The following is a 21,698-nucleotide window of genomic DNA, read 5'->3' as shown; positions in this document are numbered from 1 at the left end:
AAATCCCGTTTTAGCTAAAAATTGGACCATCTTTGGATCCACTGATGGGGTATCACACACTTTGTGTGGTATCAATGGGCGCGGACATTCAGCCCGTAGTTTATTTCGCGCCTCCTTACTAAGAGGATTGCGAATACGAGCCTCTAAATACTGCGCCACATGTGTGGCGGGCATCCATTCCGCAGAGCGGGGATGGTGCAGCTCATCGGGGTTGAATAATGGCTCTCCGGAAGGATCCTTTAAGAGATCCACTGATGACCCCTTGTTTAGTAAGGATTCTGGGCAAACATTACTAGCTGGGTCAACAGCTACATCAGCCAAATCATCCTCCACGTCATAAATCAGATCATCCTCCTTATCAGGTGCCTCTTCCTCTGACTCTCTATCAGAGTCTGATAGTGGCTCAGGAAGTGACCTGGCAGTCTTCCATGCCCGCGTGGATTCTGCCTGGCGGGTACAGGCTCTTTTACGCGAGCGATGCGCGTTGTCATGGGATGGGGAAGGCCCATCAATCTGAGGCGTTCTGGAGGTAGACGGGAGTAAACCTATAGATGGAATCGGGGCCTGAATAGTGGTATTAGGGAGAGCTATGAGGGCCTGCGATATAGAATGGGTTAATGCAGATGACATTGAACCCATGGCGGTGATAATAGCATTTGATATAGATTGCTGCAGCATCAGATTAGGATCATCCGGGTGCAGTACCTCGGATCTCCTATCCTCAGCAGGGGACCCCTGACCTACAGGGGGAGGATCAGTGGGGGCTGCAGAGGCAATGGAGTTTTTCCTAGTGGACATGGTAGTATAAGAGAGAGATGGCAGGAGTTTGTCACCCCAGCCAGAGCAGAAGAAGAAGAGACCTAAAAGAGAAGAAAACAGATATAGCTGTAGAGATATATATCCTGTCGGTAAGCGATCATGTAAAAGTAGGGAATAAGGCACTTACAATTGAAATATATATGCGGCCGAACGAACAGGCAAGGCGGTGAATGTCCGGTGCGCTCAAACCTAACAAATCTCAGAAGAGGCCGAAGTCTCGCGAGATCGCGGAGCCCGCGAAAAGGACGAGATAGAGGTAACTGAAGCAAGCGCCCGAAATCTCGTCTCGCGAGATCTCGGGCGGAGAAGAAGACGGGCCGCAATGTTCGGAGCGCGCGAAATGGCGACCGAAAGGTAAATAGAGTGGCAAAAAACCCAGAGGGGAAACCTGGAGATGGCGCGCCCCACGCCGGAGGACAGAGGGGCCGCAAGTGACAGCAAGGGAAGGGAAACACAGATAAGAAAAGATTGCAGGGAAAACCTGTAGGTAAAAAACGTATATGAATATACAAATAACGCCAGGAAACCCAAATAATAACAAGCTATGAAGGAAAAGGCAATAATCCTGAGAATAAAGGATAAACACAACTAAGTAAAAACTATATACCAGACCCTGAGTCAAAGTTCAGAGCTGGAAGGTACTTATCTGCCTGGTAGCAGCAAAGAAAGAGGAGGTTCCCAGGCAGACAAGGACTGATATACTGGGATAAGGGGAGGAGTTTGTTACCATGGTTTCCATTTGTTGTACCATTTTTCTTTGCTGCTATGGTAGATTCAGTAAAGAAAGGTTAAGCAATACGAGGCCTCCGTGTCTTGTAATAAAATTACTGTTATGTAGCTGACTGACATTAGCGATGCGATAATGTCCGCACTACATAACAGTATGTTTCTAACATTAGTCCCTGCAGCCGTTCTGATAAAATACACACTTTTATAATATGCTAATGAGCCTCTAGGTGCTATGTGGGCGTAAAATCAGCACCTAGAGGCTCCGTCTACTCACCCTTTATCCCGCCCAGGTCCCCTGTTCTGCCCGCCCCGCTCCTCTTGATTGATGTCACGGTTCGCAGCATCGCTGACTAAATCCTGCGCCTGCGCTGTTCACTTCTGTATTCGGCGCAGTGAGTGAATGAAGCGCTCCTGGTGCCGGATTCCTCACTGCGCCGAATACAGAAGTGAATGGCGCAGGCGCGGGATTTCGTCAGCGATGCTGCGAACCGTGACATCATTTAAGAGGAGCGGGGCGGGCAGAACAGGGGACCTGGGCGGGATAAAGCGTGAGTAGACGGAGCCTCTAGGTGCTGATTCTACGCCCACATAGCATCTAGAGGCTCATTAGCATATAATAAAAGTGTGTATTTTTTGAGAACGGCTGCAGGGAGAAATGTAAAAAACATACTGTTATGTAGTGCTGACATTAGCGCATCAGTCAGCTACATAACAGTAATTCTGATGGTAGAAACCCTTTAAGCAAGAAAGATAACAAATAGCAATGCTCCAGATTCTGCTAGCAAAGTTCTTTACACGACTAGCTGACACTAGGCATTGCTAATGGTTGTATGTGGCTTTCTTCATGAAGGTTGCAACCAAAGACAGATGCCATTTTTGCTCTTGTATGTTTCTCAAAGTAAATGCACTTTCCTTCGATGTGAGCAATTCCAGCATAGCACAAACTTGGCAAAGTACGGTAACTTGGGAAGGTGGCCTTGTATGGCACGATCATGTTGAACGTCATTCATAGAGAGACTGGCAGATCCATCAAGTCTAGTCAAGTCAAGTCTACAGCTACTATCAGGAGCTACTGGATGACAGCTGTAAAATATGTATGCAGTAATCGCTCTCTAGTGACGGCTGAGTATAAACACTATCATCATGTAATACCTTATAATAATAAAATTGTATGATTATGTACAACTATAACTTATATATGCATATGTATGTTATATAAGTACTTTTTGGATGATACATTACACACATACACAAACTATAAATACAGACCCTTTTTTTAATATTGTTCATGTATTTACCGTAATTTTATCTTATTATTATTATTTTTTTATTGTCATGTCCAACACCAAATTCATTTTTTGTTTCTTTTTAAATAAAAGTTATGACTAATAGTAATAGTAATTTGTCACTTAACAACTATTAATTATTTTAATAACGAAAATACTACTATATGAAATTAAACCGATATATAACAAAATATACTATCATAATAATCTCTATTTTTTAATTCACCCAAAAACAAATTACTATTCAATTACTTACATCTATTACTAATTTTATGTTAATAATAACCACTATACAAAAATACAATACAGATACTATGAGATACATTTTATTGTAAGAAATGAAAAATATGGAATTTATATTTAGTTAAATAAATAAATAAACACTAACATGATGTGGGTAGAAGTACAAAGCCCAGTCAGGGCCTTTTACCCCATCATGGCCCCTATAGCAGTTGGGTGGTCTACTCCTATGGAAGGTATGTCAGTGAGCCAATGGCATTTTTTTTTTTCAGTCCCCTGTCTGTCCTCCATGTAAACAGGAACATCGTTACATAGTTACATAGTTACATAGTTAATACGGCTGAAAGAAGACATACGTCCATCAAGTTCAACCAAAGGATGGGTGGTGAGGCGAATCCCAGAAGGAAGTGAGACTCAGATTTCTACAAGTTTTCATAAGCATTAATGTTTGAAACTGCCCACTGCTGTGACCACGTCCTGAGGAAGTCTATTCCACAGATTCACAGTTCTCACAGTAAAGAAGCTTTGACGCTTCTGGAGACTGAACTTTTTCTTCTTCAGTCGGAGGCAGTGCCCCCTTGTCTTTTGAGCACATTTTACATGGAACAGCTTTTCGCCGTATTTTTTGTATGGCCCATTTATATACTTGTACAGGGTAATCATGTCCCCCCTTAGACGTCTCTTCTCAAGACTAAATAAATTCAATTCTTTTAATCTTTCTTCATAACTAAGACCCTCCATGCCCCTTATCATTTTAGTCGCTCGCCTCTGTACTTTTTCCAGCTGCAGTGCATCCTTTTTATGTACTGGTGCCCAGAACTGGACTGCGTATTCCAGATGAGGCCGCACCAGCACTTTGTAAAGTGGTAGTATTACATCCCTGCCCTGCGAGTCCATGCCTCGTTTAATGCATGACAATATCCTGGTGACCTTAGAAGCAGCTGATTGACATTGTATGCTGTAATTTAATCTACCATCACCAAGGACACCCAAATCCTTCTCTATAAGTGACTCTCCTAGTGCTACATCACCTAGGACATATGAAGCACAGAGATTATTACTACCAAGATGCAAAACTTTACATTTGTCTACATTGAACCTCATTTGCCAAGTTGATGCCCAATCACTCAGAGTGTTCAAGTCAGCTTGTAGTTTGTGGACATCTTCCATAGACCGTACAGTTCTACACAGCTTAGTGTCATCTGCAAAAATATAAAATGGTGCTATTAATCCCGTCCTCAATATCATTAATAAATAAATTAAATAATAAAGGGCCCAGCACTGAACCTTGGGGTACACTACTTATAACCTGGGACCATTCGGAATAGGAATCATTGACCACAACTCTCTGGACACGGTCCTTCAGCCAGTTTTCAATCCAATTACAAACTACACTTTCCAAGCCAATAGACCTTACTTTACCTATTAAACGTCTATGAGGGACAGTATCAAAAGCCTTTACGTGACGTGATGTCTATATTGATATGAGGATGGTAGGAGGCAACTTACCATGTTCTTGCAAACAGAACCAGTGCTAAATGCGACAAACCATTTATTGATTTATTTATTTTATTGTTTTATTTGTGTGATCTTTAGATTGACTCCTATGACATTACAATATCTGAAGACATTGGAGAGATCCACTTGATTAAAATTGAAACATATAAATACTGGTATAAGGACAACTGGTATTGCCGGCACATAACAGTTAAAACTCCCTCAGGAGACTATTTGGAGTTCCCTTGCTACAGATGGATTACCAATGATAAAGAAATCATTCTTCGTGAAGGAACAGGTTAGTTCTGTTGTGACACTGCCAGCAATTATCTATAGTTACTGTTATTTACACTCCGTCAAATATGCTCTAACCTCTAACCATTGAATATATAAATGCATGACTTTACTTATTCTGCCCTGATAGTTATAGCCTGCATTATATCCCAGAGCGGCACTCACAGTTTTGTTCATCATCAATAGAAAAAGTCAACTGTAACTTCTCATTAGAGGAATCTTTAAAGGAAATCTGTTCCCTACAAATTCACTGTCAAACCAAGAACAATGCCCTGTAGGTCTAGCTCAGCGTTCACATATCTTTCACTTTGCGATACAATGCTTCACTTTGGAGAAAAAGTATTTTTTCATATCTAAATGAGCAGTTAAGTGCACCCTGGGCAGATGCAAGCCACTATGTGCACCCTTGCCCCTCCTGCTTCCTCTAGCAGCTCGTCCCTCTCCTTCTTTACTGACAGGACCAGGTTCCTGCATAGTTACCTCACCTGTCAATCAAGAAGGAGAGGGAGGGGCTGGCAGAGGAAGCAGGAGGAGCATGGGTGCACAAAGTGGCTTGGGCCCACCCTTGGTGCACTTAACTGCTCATTTGCATATGGTTTGCATATGGTTTAAATAGTGCTTTTTCGCAGGAATGAAGCAACAGATTACTAAGTGAGATGTATCCAGCTGATCTAGCCCTACAAGGCATTATGCCTGGTCTAACAGTGAATTTCCTGGTGACACCTCTTGCTATTAAAACTGAAATACATTATACACCAGCCCTCAGGTAATCAGTTAACATCTACTATCCCTGGAGGTCTATGGTGGTTTAATGGTGAATAATAATGGTGAATATAATATATACTGTGATTATTATATGGTTTTGTAGGTGGAAGGGTTATTGGTGCTGTTCTAGGGAGGAAAGTGGACCAATTTTAAAATTTTATTTAGTCTTTATAGGTTCAAAATGCTTATTAGGGGTTACAGCTATTATCTAGAAAGGAGCTCAAAAACTATATGCAAGTCAATAAGTACAGGGGAAGATTGCCTGCTATTTATTTTCCTCAGATCTTGCTGTTTGAGCTTGGCTCCATTCTGGCAGCTGTGATCTGTGACTACAGTTAAGGGCTCATTCAGACGACCACGCCATGTTTTGTGGTCCGCAAAACATAGATGCCGCTCTGGTGCCTTCCGCAATTTATGGAATGGGCGCCCATTATAGAAATGCCTATTCTTGTCCGCAAAACTCTTTTGAGAGGCCACGTAATGAAGAGGCCACTGTGTGCTGCCTGCATCTTTTGCAGCCCCATTGAAATGAATAGGTCCGCACCTGTTCCGCAAAATTGCAGAACGGATGCAGATCCATTCATGTGGTCATGTGAATGAGACCTTAGTCTGAAAGAGTCTGAGACACACCTTCCGTCTCATTATGGTGTCAGGCTACTAGCTCCTATTGCCTTCCTGCAGCTATGCTCCCAGGAAACTTACCCCACCTAAGTGCACCCCTTCTACACATACACTAGTTTATATAGTCAGGTCCATAAATATTGGGACAGCAACACAATTCTAACATTTTTGGCTCTATACACCACCACAATGGATTTGAAATGAAATAAACAAGATATGCTTTAACTGCAGACTGTTAGCTTTAGGGTATTTGAGGGTATTTACATCCAAATCAGGTGAACGGTGTAGGAATTACAACAGTTTGCATATGTGCCTCCCACTTGTTAAGGGACCAAAAGTAATGGGACAATTTGCTTCTCAGCTGTTCCATGGCCAGGTGTGTTTTCTTCCATCATTATCCCAATTACAATGAGCAGATAAAAGGTCCAGAGTTCATTTCAAGTGTGCTATTTGCATTTGGAATCTGTTGCTGTCAACTCTCAGGATGAGATCCAAAGAGCTGTCACTATCAGTGAAGCAAGACATCATTAGGCTGAAAAAAACAAACCCATTCAGAGAGATAGCAAAAACATTAGGCGTGGCCAAAACAACTGTTTGGAACATTCTTAAAAACAAGGAACGCATCGGTGAGCTCAGCAACACCAAAAGACCCGGAAGACCACGGATATAACTGTGGTGGATGACCGAAGAATTCTTTCCCTGGTGAAGAAAACGCCCTTCACAACAGTTGGCCAGATCAAGAACACTCTCCAGGAGGTAGGTGTATGTGTGTCAAAGTCAACAATACAAGAGAAGACCTCACCAGAGTGAATACAGAGGGTTCACAAGATGTAAACCATTGGTGAGCCTCAAAAACAGGAAGGCCAGTTTAGAGTTTGCCAAACGACATCTAAAAAAGCCTTCACAGTTCTGGAACAACATCCTATGGACAGATGAGACCAAGAAGTGGAATGTTATGCAATGGCCAAGTCAATGACCTGACCTGAATCCGATTGAGCATGCATTTCACTTGCTGAAGACAAAACTGAAGGGAAAATGCACCAAGAACAAGCAGGAACTGAAGACAGTTGCAGTATAGGCCTGGCAGAGTATCACCAGGGATGAAACCCAGCGTCTGGTGATGTCTATGCGTTCCAGACTTCAGGCTGTAATTGACTGCAAAGGATTTGCTACCAAGTATTAAAAAGTGAAAGTTTGATTTATGATTATTATTCTGTCCCATTACTTTTGGTTCCTTAACAAGTGGGAGGCACATATCCAAACTGTTGTAATTCCTGCAGTGTTCACCTGATTTGGATGTAAATACCCTCAAATTAAAGCTGATAGTCTGCAGTTAAAGCACATCTTGTTTGTTTCATTTCAAATCCATTGTGGTGGTGTATAGAGCCAAAAATGTTAGAATTGTGTCGATGTCCCAATATTTATGGACCTGACTGTATATTGCATTGTATTCAGAAATGGAGCTGGTGCCAAGAAGCAATTCTGCCTCCTAGAGATTATTGCATTATAATTGGACATACTCTCCTCTGCTCCCTGGTCTTAGCTATGACTGGCACCAATCAACCCAAGACCGAGAAAATCACAAGACTCTGTTGACCAATAAGCACAGGCAGCCAAGTTTTGTGATTTTTCCTTGGGTCCACAGGGCCACACCCTCCTTCTTTTGATGCTTGCTGCTGCTGGTGTCACGGATGGTGTACAGGAGACAAGATGATACAAATAACATACGATGACTCACTGGATCCACAACTAAGGAACAAAAAGGGAGACCCCTGCAATCGACCTGCCGCTCTCCCTTATTGCTCAGCCTATGCGACCACTCTAAAGGTGAATGGGCGCATATCCACGTACCTCGGCTATCTGAACCTGAAGGCCCTACAATAGTGAGGGGACACGACCACCGGCTCCCTACACAGACACAGAGGGAGTCAGGGTCACCTGGATCCAGACAACAGAAAATCATAAATACTAAAACAACACTTATCTGCAGACGAACTGAGAACTGGTAGTTGGGAGCTGAAGACAGCATGCACACTCATTCCAGGAAGTTGTATCAGCCACACCCAACTACCTTATGGGGGAGAATATAAAGGGAGGTAATGAGTCTGACTGCATGACAGCTGAGATAGCCTAACGAGGTGAGGAACAGAAACCAAAACAAAGAAACTCAAGGGGGAGGATCTGAACGGCTCCTGTCAGAACTTCTCAGCTGTCTGCTTGTGACAGTACCCCTCCCTCTAGGAGTGGACTCCGGACACTCAGGGCCCACCTTCTCAGGATGGGACCTATGGAAAGCCCTGATGAGGCGAGAGGCCTTAATGTCCGTCACTGGGAGCCACATCCTCTCCTCAGGACCATAACCCTCCCAATGAACGAGGTACTGGAGGGAACCGCGGACAAGACGAGAATCCACAATCCTAGAAACCTGAAATTCAAGATTCCCATCAACCATAATCGGAGGAGGAGGCAAAGGTGAGGGTACAATGGGTTGAACATAAGGTTTCAATAAGGACTTATGGAAAACATTATGGATCTTCCAAGTCTGAGGAAGATCAAGACGGTAGGCAACAGGATTGATGACAGACAGGATCTTGTAAGGCCCAATAAACCTAGGACCCAACTTCCAGGAGGGAACCTTCAATTTGATATTCTTGGTAGACAGCCACACCAAATCACCAACATTCAGGTCCGGACCAGGCATACGTCTCTTATCCGCCACACGCTTATATCTCTCACTCATATTCTTTAGATTATCCTGAATATTTTGCCAAATAGATGACAAAGACGAGGAGAATCTGTCCTCATCAGGCAAACCAGAAGAGCCCTCTCCAGAGAAAGTCCCAAACTGCGGATGAAACCCATATGCACCAAAAAATGGTGACTTATCAGAGGACTCCTGACGACGGTTATTTAAAGCAAACTCAGCAAGGGACAAAAACGAACACCAATCCTCCTGATTCTCCGCCACAAAACAGCGCAGATATGTCTCCAGATTCTGATTGACACGCTCTGTCTGGCCATTCGACTGCGGATGGAAAGCAGAAGAGAATGACAAGCGAACCCCCAAGCGAGAACAGAAAGCCTTCCAGAATCTGGAAACAAACTGCGTGCCCCTATCAGAGACTATGTCAGAAGGAATCCCATGCAATTTGACAATGTGGTCAACAAATGCCTGCGCCAGCGTCTTAGCATTGGGCAAACCGGGAAAAGGGATAAAGTGCACCATTTTGCTAAAACGGTCCACCACCACCAGAATCACAGACTTCCCCGAGGAACGAGGCAAGTCCGTTATGAAGTCCATGGAGAGATGTGTCCAAGGACGGGAAGGAATGGGCAAAGGAAGGAGAGGACCTGATGGCCGTGAGTGAGGGACCTTGGCACGAGCGCAAGTCTCGCAAGCTGCCACAAAACCCTCAACCGACTTACGAAGCGCAGGCCACCAGAATCTCCGAGCAATGAGATCCAGTGTGGCTCTTGTCCCCGGGTGCCCAGCAAGGACCGTATCATGGTGTTCTTTAAAAATCTTGTGTCTCAAAGCGAGAGGCACAAACAACCTCCCAGGAGGACAAAGATCAGGAGCTTCTGACTGGGCTGCCTGCACCTCTGCCTCCAATTCAGGAAAAAGAGCAGAGACCACCACACCTTCAGCTAAAATGGGACCCGGGTCTTCAAAATTCCCACCTCCCGGGAAACAACGTGACAGGGCATCTGCCTTCACATTCTTAACCCCAGGGCGGAACGTAACAACAAAATTAAACCTTGAAAAGAACAAAGACCATCTGGCCTGTCTCGGGTTCAGACGCTTGGCTGACTCCAAGTAGGCCAGATTTTTATGGTCAGTAAACACGGTAATAGGGTGTCTGGCTCCCTCTAGCCAATGGTGCCATTCCTCAAAAGCCAACTTGATGGCCAACAATTCCCTATCTCCCACATCATAATTTCTCTCTGCGGAGGAGAGCTTCTTTGAGAAAAAGGCACACGGTTGCCATTTGGCAGGAGAGGAACCCTGAGACAAGACCGCCCCCACCCCTACCTCAGAAGCATCAACCTCAACTATGAAGGGTAAGGAAACATCAGGTTGTACTAGGATGGGAGCGGAAGCAAAACTCTCCTTGATATCAGAAAAGGCCTTACGCGCCTCTACCGACCAGGAAGAAAAATCTACCCCCTTTCTGGTCATATCCGTGAGTGGTTTAACAACAGAGGAATAATTCAAAATAAATTTCCTGTAATAATTAGCAAAGCCCAAAAAACGCATCAGCGCCTTCTGATTCTCAGGAAGCTCCCACTCAAGCACAGCGTGGACCTTCTCGGGGTCCATGCGAAAACCAGAAGCGGAGACAAGAAACCCCAGAAATTGGATCTCTGGAACCGCAAACACACATTTTTCCAGTTTCGCGTATAATTTATTCTCCCGCAGGATGAGTAAGACCTGACATAAGTGTTCCTTATGAGATTTGAAATCAGGAGAAAAAATCAAAATGTCATCCAAATACACTAATACAAATTTTCCCATTAAATGATAAAAAATGCTGTTGACGAAATGCTGAAAAACGGCTGGGGCATTCATCAAACCAAAAGGCATAACTAAATTCTCAAAATGGCCCTCAGGGGTATTGAAAGCCGTCTTCCATTCGTCTCCTTCTCTGACCCTAACCAGGTTGTATGCCCCTCTTAGGTCTAATTTGGAAAAGACTTTCGCCCCAACAACCTGGTTAAACAAATCTGGGATTAAAGGAAGCGGATACGGATCACGAATAGTGATACTGTTCAGCTCCCTGAAATCCAGACAAGGTCTTAAAGAACCATCTTTTTTCTTAACAAAGAAAAAACCAGCGGCAACAGGTGACTTTGAGGGTCGTATGTGTCCTTTTCTCAGACTCTCAGAGATATAAGCACGCATCGCGACCCTCTCAGGTTGGGAAAGATTGTATAAACGAGATTTAGGCAGCTTGGCACCTGGGATGAGATCAATAGGGCAATCATACTCCCTGTGCGGAGGCAAATCCTGAACTCCACTCTCAGAGAAAACATCCAAAAATTCAGAGAGGAAAGGTGGTACAGTTTTAGTAGAAACCTCAGAAATAGATGTTATGAGGCAATTCTCTCTGCAAAAGTCACTCCAACCATTTATTTGCCTCGCTGGCCAATCAATGGTGGGGTTATGTTTAGAGAGCCAGGGTAGCCCCAACACTAGAGGAGTAGGCAAACCGCTAAGGACGAAACATGACACATCCTCAACATGAGTATCATTCACAATTAAACGGATATTGTGAACTATGCCCTTTAATGATTTCTGAGAAAGTGGAGCTGAATCAATAGAAAAAACAGGAATATTTTTTCGCAAAGTGCAAACCTGGAAACCATGAGTTATTGCAAATTGGTTATCAATGAGGTTGACAGCTGCTCCACTATCCACAAAAATCTCACAAAAAATGCTCTTGCTCTCTAGCGCCACCCTAGCAGGCAGGACAAAACGGGAACTACAAGCAAAAGACAATTCTTCAATTTCCGCCTCAACCCTGCCAATAGTAACAGACGGAATATTCTTAAAAGATTTCTTCCTTTTTGTCTCTTTATTACTCCCAGAAAACTGCCTGAATCTCCTAGAGGGACAAACATTTGCCAGATGATTTATACCTCCACAACAAAAGCAAACCCTCCCCTGCGGGCTGAATCCTCTATTGTCAGAGGCAATCAACCCCAGCTGCATGGGCTCCTGCTCAGAAGGGGCTGACAGCGACTGAGACCCCTGTGCACAGAATGACACCGCTGCACTGTCCCGGGACTGAGCATGATAAGAAGGATAAATCTCTCCTCTTTCTCTAAGACGCCTGTCAATACGAACAGCCTGAGACATAGCAGAATTCAAGGAGGTAGGTCTTTCATGAAAGGCAAATGCATCTTTCAATCCCTCAGAAAGACCATAACAAAATTGACTTCGGAGTGCAGCATCATTCCAACCCGTATCTGCTGCCCATCTCCGAAATTCTGAGCAGTATATCTCTGCGGATTGTTTACCCTGGCATAACAGACGTAGTCTAGACTCAGCCAGAGCAATACGATCCGGATCATCATATATCTGACCCAGGGCTAAAAAGAATTCATCCACTGAACGGAGGGGTTGTGCCCTCTCCGGCAGCGAAAAGGCCCAGGACTGAGCATTACCCCTGAGCAGCGATATAATGATGCCCACCCTTCGTTCTTCATCACCGGAAGAATGGGGAAGAAGGCGAAAATGGAGTTTGCAGGCCTCTCTAAAACGTACAAAATTCTCACTACCCCCGGAAAACGTATCCGGGAGCGAAATCTTAGGCTCAGCACAAACTCCATGAACGCAAGCTGAACCGGTCACTTGAAACTGAGAAAAAGTCTTACGGAGATCAGCTACCTCCAAAGCAAGACCCTGAAAGCGTTCAGCCAAAAGTGAAACCGGATCCATGCTAGACGGTTTTGGTGGCTGATAATGTCACGGATGGTGTACAGGAGACAAGATGATACAAATAACATACGATGACTCACTGGATCCACAACTAAGGAACAAAAAGGGAGACCCCTGCAATCGACCTGCCGCTCTCCCTTATTGCTCAGCCTATGCGACCACTCTAAAGGTGAATGGGCGCATATCCACGTACCTCGGCTATCTGAACCTGAAGGCCCTACAATAGTGAGGGGACACGACCACCGGCTCCCTACACAGACACAGAGGGAGTCAGGGTCACCTGGATCCAGACAACAGAAAATCATAAATACTAAAACAACACTTATCTGCAGACGAACTGAGAACTGGTAGTTGGGAGCTGAAGACAGCATGCACACTCATTCCAGGAAGTTGTATCAGCCACACCCAACTACCTTATGGGGGAGAATATAAAGGGAGGTAATGAGTCTGACTGCATGACAGCTGAGATAGCCTAACGAGGTGAGGAACAGAAACCAAAACAAAGAAACTCAAGGGGGAGGATCTGAACGGCTCCTGTCAGAACTTCTCAGCTGTCTGCTTGTGACAGCTGGTACTTGCTGCCATGATTCAGTGCTGAGCAAGGAGTGTATGGGCAGCACTGCATTGACCACACGTCTTACGTAGGCATTCATTATTTTGCATTTCTCGAAGAAACAAAGCCTTTTTTTGTAGGTGGAGGGGCAATTCTGAATTGTATTAGCGGGCACCTGAATTTATGTAACACTGACATGCTTGATGAGAAGATTTTGTTTTCTTATATTGTACAGCAAAATTGGCTACACAGGACGTAATACAAATTCTCAAGCAACACAGAAGAAAGGAATTGGAAGAGAGACAAAAACAATACAGGTATGCTAAAGACTTCATTTCCTCCTAATATGTTATGTAGATGTTGTAGGATTTTTTCGTTTATGTTTTACACCTACCGTTCCTTTAAAGATGATTTTTACAGAGCTTGTCTATGTTTAGTAAATCACAGTTTGAGCAATAGCCTAATTTAAAGTGACAGTAAATATGGCTGCGCTTTCTGTTAGGTTCTGGCAGAAAAAGGATAAAATGCTTGATGGCAACAGTATATTGTCCATCAGAATAGTGGTATCCATGCTGGAAACCTGATGGACCCTATTATAATCAACGATCCCATGTGGCAGTGATGTCTAACATATGCTCCGGATCCTATGCCAGAACAGAAAACCTGATTTTCGGACAGATGTCAACCAAGCCATAGAAGTTTTGCAAAAATGGCTACAATGACTGTAACGGAAAATGAAAATATCTCTGAATATAAGTAAATCTAATTACCAGACTTTGGCTGTTTTATATTTACTGATATATGGAAAATTTTACATTTTGGTTGGAAACCTTTTTGAGGTTAGAACTATTAGATCTATGGCTTGGCCACAGCTCAAAGTCTGCACCATGAAGGTTTAGTCCTAGAGTCCTTCTGAATTATTATAATCTTCCTTTTGAAAACATGCGTAATCCTGCTGATGGTGATTGTGATGTTGAGAAGTAGACACACATTGGCCCATATTTACTAATGTAAATCCAATAATATTTTGGCATAAATAGTCCCAAAATATGGTGCAATTTGACACATCTAGCTTTTATCTGTGTTTTGCCTGAAAAGTGCGTGTTGCTTAAAGGGTGCATAATGATCACTGTTAAATCTGTTAATGATTTGACAGTGATCATTTTTGTAAATATATTTGATTAACAAATTCCCACCGTTTAGGATAAAATTAATCGCCACTTACCTCATTGTTGTCATTCGGCCTCCCCTGGTTACGGCCACTGCTCTTGTCCGGAATCCCGGTGGCCGCGCTTGCGCAGAAGACTCCTTCTTTTCTCCCGGCCGGGCCGCTCGCTGTCCTGAATGCGCAGGCCGCCGCCCATGTGCGATGGTGACTTCTTCCTGTCCAGAATAGTACAGAGCCGCGAACGCCGGCTCTGTACTATACTAGCCAGGAATAAGTCACTATGGCGCATGCGCGGCGGCGTGCACGTTTAGTCCAGCCCGTGGCCCGGCCGGGAGAAGACTTCAATCGAGATGAAGCCCGCCCTCAGCCAGAATCCAGGAAGTGAACGGCGCGCTGGCAGCAGGTAAGTATGAATAGGGATAACCCCTTTAATGGAAATGTATGCAGCTTCCTCGCAAAGGGGCATGGTCTAAGATTTGCCGCATTGCACCACAATTCTGGCATAAAATTCTGTCTTAAAGTAAGCCATTCAAAAGTTGGAGACGGAGAAAAGTGTCCATCCCTGATCCACATTTATCATCCACCCTGATCCACTCTGATAAATCTGGTGCAGGTCTAAACAGTCTGTCTAAGCTTACGCCATCTATAGCATTAGTAGCATTAGTAAATCTGCCCTAATATATGTTCACACTTAGAGGAAAATGTATGATGATGGCCGTATTGCAGACAGTTTTGCTTTGGGATTGCTTAGGCAAAATGTGCACCAAATTTACCAAAAGTCATATGTTTGCCGCATTTGGTGCATCTTTAAACCTACAGCTTTTGTGGAGTCATTTTGCAACTCTGCTGTGTGAATTTATTGTAAAAAGTTGCAGTTATAAATCTGGCAAGAAACTGATTTACATACTGTCACGATACTGTCAGTGATGGTAGACTTCACAGACTCTAAGGCCCCTTTCACACGAGCGAGTATTCCGCGCGGATGCGATGCGGGAGGTGAACGCATTGCACCCGCACTGAATACCGACCCATTCATTTCTATGGGGCTGTGCACACGAGCGGTGATTTTCACGCATCACTTTTGCGTTGCGTGAAAATCGCAGCATGCTCCTCTTTGTGCGTTTTTCACGTAACGCAGGCCCCATAGAAATGAATGGGGTTGCGTGAAAATCGCAAGCATCCGCAAGCAAGTGCGGATGCGGTGCGATTTTCACGCACGGTTGCTAGGAGACGATCGGGATGGAGACCCGATCATTATTATTTTCCCTTATAACATGGTTATAAGGGAAAATAATAGCATTCTGAATACAGAATGCAAAGTAAAATAGCACTGGAGGGGTTAAAAAAAAATAAAAAATCATTTAACTCACCTTAATCGACTTGCTCGCGTAGCCCGGCATCTCCTTGTGTCTCCTTTGTTGAAGGACCTGTGGTGAGCATTAAATACAGTTACAGGACCTGTGATGACGTCACTCCGGTCATCACATGGTACGTCACATGATCTTTTACCATGGTGATTCACCATGGTAAAAGATCATGTGACGTACCATGTGATGACCGGAGTGACATCATCAAAGGTCCTTTACCCAGGTCCTAAAGAAAGGAGACAGAAGCAGATGCCGGCTGCGCTATCAAGTGGACTAAGGTGAGTTAAATTTTATTTTTATTTTTTTTAACCCCTCCAGCGCTATTTTACTATGCATTCTGTAATCAAAATGCTATTATTTTCCCTTATAACCATGTTATAAGGGAAAATAATACAATCCACAGAACACCGATCCCAAGCCCGAACTTCTGTGAAGAAGTTCGGGTTTGGGTACCAAACACGCACGATTTTTCTCACGCGAGTGCAAAACGCATTACAATGTTTTGCACTCGTGCGGAAAAATCGCGGGTGTTCCCGCAACGCACCCGCACATTTTTCCGCAACGCCCGTGTGAAAGAGGCCTTAGGGTTAAAAAGTTCAAATCACTGTTTATTTCGTCCAAAACGCTAAAAGGGCAGCCAAAGCTATGCAGTCATTTTGGAAGAAGTTCACAGAAACAGACACAAAACAAAACCCCCGCCTGTTTGGGCGCTAACTATACAGATGTTCACCCCACCTAGGTACTTCAATAAAAACAGGGGGATCAGAATTTTAACAACAAGCAGATCTTGAAGATTCCAGGCACTGACACCAAATGAGCATGTTAGCCCTGTATGTATTTACCCTGTAATGAGCCCAGCAGTAGTGTTGGGCGAGCTACATCTGTTGTGGTACATTAGCGCATGCTAAATATCTGTGACATTCAGCGCAATTGTTTGGCCGCTGGTGGCAGCGACATTACCTGCGTTACATCTCCTGCATAACGTTTGCGCATCCTAAATATCTGTGACATTCAGTCTAATTTTTTAGCTGCTGGTGACAGCGACATTACCTGCGCTACATCTCCTGCATAACGTTTGCGCATCCTAAATATCTGTGACATTCAGTTTAATTTATTTGCGCATACACTTACGAAACCTGCACTACTGTATGTGTGACATACTTGCAAGCATATATACCATTTAATATGCTCAAGGCAAGCAGTAAGGGATGGGGAAGTGGCCGTGCTGCTGATGGGGAACGCAGAGGCCGTGGCCCTGGGCACGATGAAACTGTGCCTGCTTCCAGAGCTCAAGAAACACACTCATCCATGATACCTAGCTTCATGTGCCAGTTTGCAGGGCGGCGCAGGACATCACTCTCGAAGTCACACCAGTGCGACCAGGTGGTCGGTTGGATTGCAGCAGATAATGCTTCCAGTCGGTTAAGCACCACCCTGTCTTACAAAAAGTCCAGTCTCAGTAGCCAAGAGTCTGGTCAACAGAATCCTCACCCTGATCCTCCTTCCTCCCACCATGGAGAGTCTTGCCAAACAAGTGATCCCACACTCGGATATTCCGAGGAGCTCTTTTCAGTGCCATTCCTTGATTTGGGCCTATCGCCAAGCCAGCTTGAAGAGGGAAATGAGGAGATCTTGTGCACTGATTCGCAAACTCTTGAGCATCCACAGTGAGAAGAAGATGACGGTGGGGAACGGCAATTAGTGTCTCAAAAGGTTGATTATGAGGATGAAACACAGACGTCAATAAGTAAGGTTCTTGATAAGTCAACAAGTCAGGAGGATGACCAGAGTGAGGAAGTGGAAGAGGAGGTGGTGGACGATGAAATCACTGACCCAACCTGGGAAGGTGGCAAGCCGAGCAAGGACAGCAGTGCAGAGGGGGAGGGATCCGCAGCACCACAACAGGCAGTGGGGTGGCAAAAGGGAGAAGACGGGCCACACCAAACAGGCCCACAACTGTTCCCCGGTCTGGTCCTTTTTTGAGGAAAGTGCGGACGATAAAAGAATTGTCATTTGCAACCTGTGCTGTACCAAAATGAGCAGGGGCGTGAACACAAGCAACCTCACCACCACCAGCATGATCCGCCACATGGCATCAAAGCTCCCTAATAGGTGGGCCGAACGCATGTGTCCACAATCAGTGTCTGCGGGTCACACCACTGCCTCCTCTTCCCCTGTGTTAAGTGCTGGCCAATCCCCTGTCCAAGACGCAGGCCCGGATGCCTCCCGCTCTACATGTAGACCTTTCACAAGCACCATCAGCTAGCACATCCACTTCTGTGTCCCAGCGCAATGTACAGATGTCCATACCCCAGGTCTTATAACGAAAGGGCAAATACCCATACACCCACAGGCCATAGCACTAAATGCAAACCTTTCCAAATTGCTGACCCTGGAAATGTTGCCATTTAGGCTTGTGGACACTGAGGCCTTCCGCAGTCTCTCGTTACTCAGTCCGCCACTGACACTATTTTTTAGGGTGTGCCGTCCCCGCCTTACACCATCATGTTGTCACGCCTTGCCCTGTGAATCTGCGGAGGTCTGTCAGACTGTCTGCACATGTCTGACTTCTCTGTTTGTTTTGGTTTGGGTTTGAGCTGGATCCACCTTCCCTCAGGTGTACTGGGTTTGATTGTTAGCGAGGCTATTTATCCCTCCTTGGGTTATAGTTCTTTCCTGTGAGCTCTGGATGTGTGGTGGATCGTCTGCTCCAGCTCTGCTCTAAGATAAGTCCTCTCCGTTATTTCCCATTGTGTGTTTTATATAGGCCTCTAGGGAGACGCTTGCTTCCTCCGGGTTTGAAGAAGCAGGTTGCCTCTTCCCTTTTCCCTACAGCTTAGGGTTTGCCCAGGGTGTATGGTTTAGGGTTTAGGCACGAGGGCATGTGCATATCCACCATTAGGGTATGCATATGGGCACAGCAGTTTAGGGAAAACTTTTAGGGATCGCTAGGAGGTGACCCTTTTCTCCCTAGCTTTTGGGCCTAGTCATTTGTTCTGTTTGTTTTCCTGTGTTTGATTATTTCCCCACTTATCTACCTATTGTGACACATGTGCCCCGTAACATCACCCGTGCCCTGACCAACGCAGTTATTTGGAAGGTCCACTTAACGACTGACACATGGACAAGTGCTTTTGGCCAGGGACGCTACATTTCCCTGACGGCACACTGGGTGAACGTTGTGGAGGCCGGGATCGAGTCGTACCCTGGGATGGCACAGGTGCTACCGACGCCAAGGATTGCGGGCCCTACTTCTATCAGGATTTCTGCCACCACCTACATTAGTTGCTGCAACCCCACCTTCTCCTCCTCCACCACCTCCTTCACTTTCACCTCTGAATTCTCATCTTGCAGCACCAGTCAGTAGCTGGAAGCAGTGTAGCACTGCAGTGGGGAAGCGGCAACAGGCCGTGCTGAAATTAATTTGCTTAGGTGACAAGCAGCACACCGCCGCAGAGATGTGGCAGGGTCTAAGGGACCAGACTGAGCTGTGGCTCTCGCCACTCAACCTACAACCAGGCATGGGGTGTCTGATAATCGCCGTAACTTGGTGGTGGCTTTGAAGCTCGGCAAGCTCACACACATACCATGCCTAGCCCACATGCTCAACTTAGTGGTTCAGCGGTTTCTCAAAACCTACCCCAATTTTCCTGAGGTACTGGTGAAGGTGCGCCGCGTGTGTGCCCATTTCCAAAAGTCATCTACAGCTGCCACCGGTCTGGCAACACTGCAGCAGCGCTGGCGATTGCCAGCTCACCGACTGTTGTGCGACTTGACCACGTGCTGGAACCCCACATTCCACATGTTGGCCAAGCTTTGTGAGCAGCAGAGGGCAGTAGTGGAATACCAGCTGCAACATGGTCGTCGCCTTTCCAGTCAGCTTACGCTCTTCACAAGCGACGAGTGGGCATGGATCTCTGACCTCTGTGAGGTTTTAAACAACTTTGAGGAATCAACACAGATGGTGAGCGGCGATGCTGCTATTATCAGCGTAACCATCACACTTCTGTGTCTACTGAAATGCTCGCTGCTCACAATGAAGGTGGGTGCTTTGCATGTGGAAATGGCGGAAGACAGTACACAGGGTGATAGTCAGACCACCCTCCATTCGTCTTCTCAGCGCAAATTGGATGATGAGGAGGAGGAGGAGGAGCAGGAGATGGTTGCCTCCGCTACAGAGGGTAGTACCCATAGCAGGTTTATTCCATCTGTTCAGCATGGATGGGCCAAAGAGGAGGAAGAGCATGAGGAGATTGAGTCATCCTCCTGATGAGGACAGCGAAGTCTTGTCTGTTGGGACTCTGGCACACATGGCTGACTTTATGTTATGCTGCCTTTCCCGTGACCCTCGCGTTTTACGCATTTTGGCCAACACCGATTACTGGTTGTTCACCCTTCTCGACGCCCGCTACAAAAAGGAACTTCTCATCTCTCATTCCTGTGGTGGAGAGGACTAGCAAAATGGTGCAATATCAGAAGATCCTTGTGGAAAAATTGCTCCAAAAATTTCTAGGTGACAACGCTGGCGGCAGAGTATGTAGTTCCTTGGGCAGCAGAGGAGGGGAGAAGAGAGGAACACACAGCAGTTCCAACAGAGGCAGGGCAACACTCTCCAAGGCCTGGGACAGTTTCATGACACCCCGCCAGCACCCTCACCTTGATGCACAGCCTAGTGTCACAAAGAGGGATACATTTTGGAAGATGGTGAAGGAGTACGTAGCAGACCGTGTCAGCGTCCTCAGTGATCCCTCTGTGCCTTACAACTATTGGGTGTCCAAGCTGGACACGTGGCACGAACTGGTGCACCTTACACCTTGGAGGTGCTGGCCTGCCTTGCCACCAGAGTTTTGTCAGAGCGGGTATTTAGTGCTGCTGGGGGCATAATAACTGATAAGCGCATCCCCCTGTCAACTGAAAATGCGGACAGGTTGACTCTTATCAAAATGAACAAGGCCTTAATTGCCCCTGACTACTTTACTCCACCAGAGGAAAGCGGCTGAACATAAAGGCACTTTAAATGTGTCTTTTATGGTGTATTGAATACAATGTATTCCCATGCACCCCTTCCACCACAAAAAAGGGTATATGGTTCAATCTTCCTTTTCTCGTCTTCCTCCTCCTCCATCATATCAACATGCTTATTAGGCTGCCCTCGCTCCTAATGTTTTGAAGGGTCAGCTCAGCAGCAGACCCTCACCCCTAATGTTTTAGAGGGTCACCAGCAGGCTCTCGTCCTTAATGTTTTAGATGGTCAGATCAGCAGCAGGCCCTCGCTACTAATGTTTCAGATGGTCAGATCAGCAGCAGGCACTCGCCCCTAATGTTTTAGAGGGTGAGCTTAGCAGTAGACCCTCACCACTAATGTTTTAGATGTACAGATCAGCAGCAGACCCTCACCCCTAATGTTTTAGAGGGTCAGATCAGCAGCAGGCACTCGCCCCTAATATTTTAGAGGGTCAGCTCAGTAGCAGACCCTCACCCCTTAGAGGGTCACCAGCAGGCCCTCACCCATAATGTTTTAGATGGTCAGCTCAGCAGCAGACCCTCGCGCCTAATGTTTTAGAGGGTCAGCTCAGCAGCAGACCCTCACCCCTAATGTTTTAGATGGTCAGATCAGCAGCAGGCCATGTGGTATAGAGATGGAGTATGTGAAGTGTCTCCCCTAAGGGATGCAGTTGGGATAAGGGTGGGGGGGTTAAATTGTTATGTTAGGAGGTGTCCGAGGAGTGGATTTCAATTCATTGTTTGTTGTCATTGGATATTGGCTATATTTATAACCTGTTTACGGTCTGACTTTGCTACTGATTCAATCTATGTCAAATATTGTATGATGTATGGGAACCTGAGGGGAAAAATGAGACACCTCTTATTTGTTGTATCTGTTACAAAATATTTCACAATAAAAATTATGTTTGAT

General features: G+C 45.4%; 1 protein-coding gene across 1 annotated transcript in view; it reads left to right on the top strand.

Annotated features, from left to right (window-relative positions):
* ALOX5 (arachidonate 5-lipoxygenase) overlaps positions 1 to 21,698 on the top strand; it is a 142,334-nt gene that overhangs the window by 79,311 nt on the left and 41,325 nt on the right. The window contains exons 2-3 of the mRNA XM_040436555.1: positions 4,671 to 4,869; positions 13,482 to 13,563. Of these exons, the coding sequence (XP_040292489.1) occupies positions 4,671 to 4,869; positions 13,482 to 13,563 (281 nt within the window). The remainder of the gene's footprint in view (positions 1 to 4,670; positions 4,870 to 13,481; positions 13,564 to 21,698) is intronic.

The sequence above is a fragment of the Bufo bufo genome, chromosome 6 (genome assembly GCF_905171765.1).
Source record: "Bufo bufo chromosome 6, aBufBuf1.1, whole genome shotgun sequence".
Taxonomy (NCBI): domain Eukaryota; kingdom Metazoa; phylum Chordata; class Amphibia; order Anura; family Bufonidae; genus Bufo; species Bufo bufo.
This window is presented reverse-complemented; position numbering and strand designations above follow the sequence as displayed.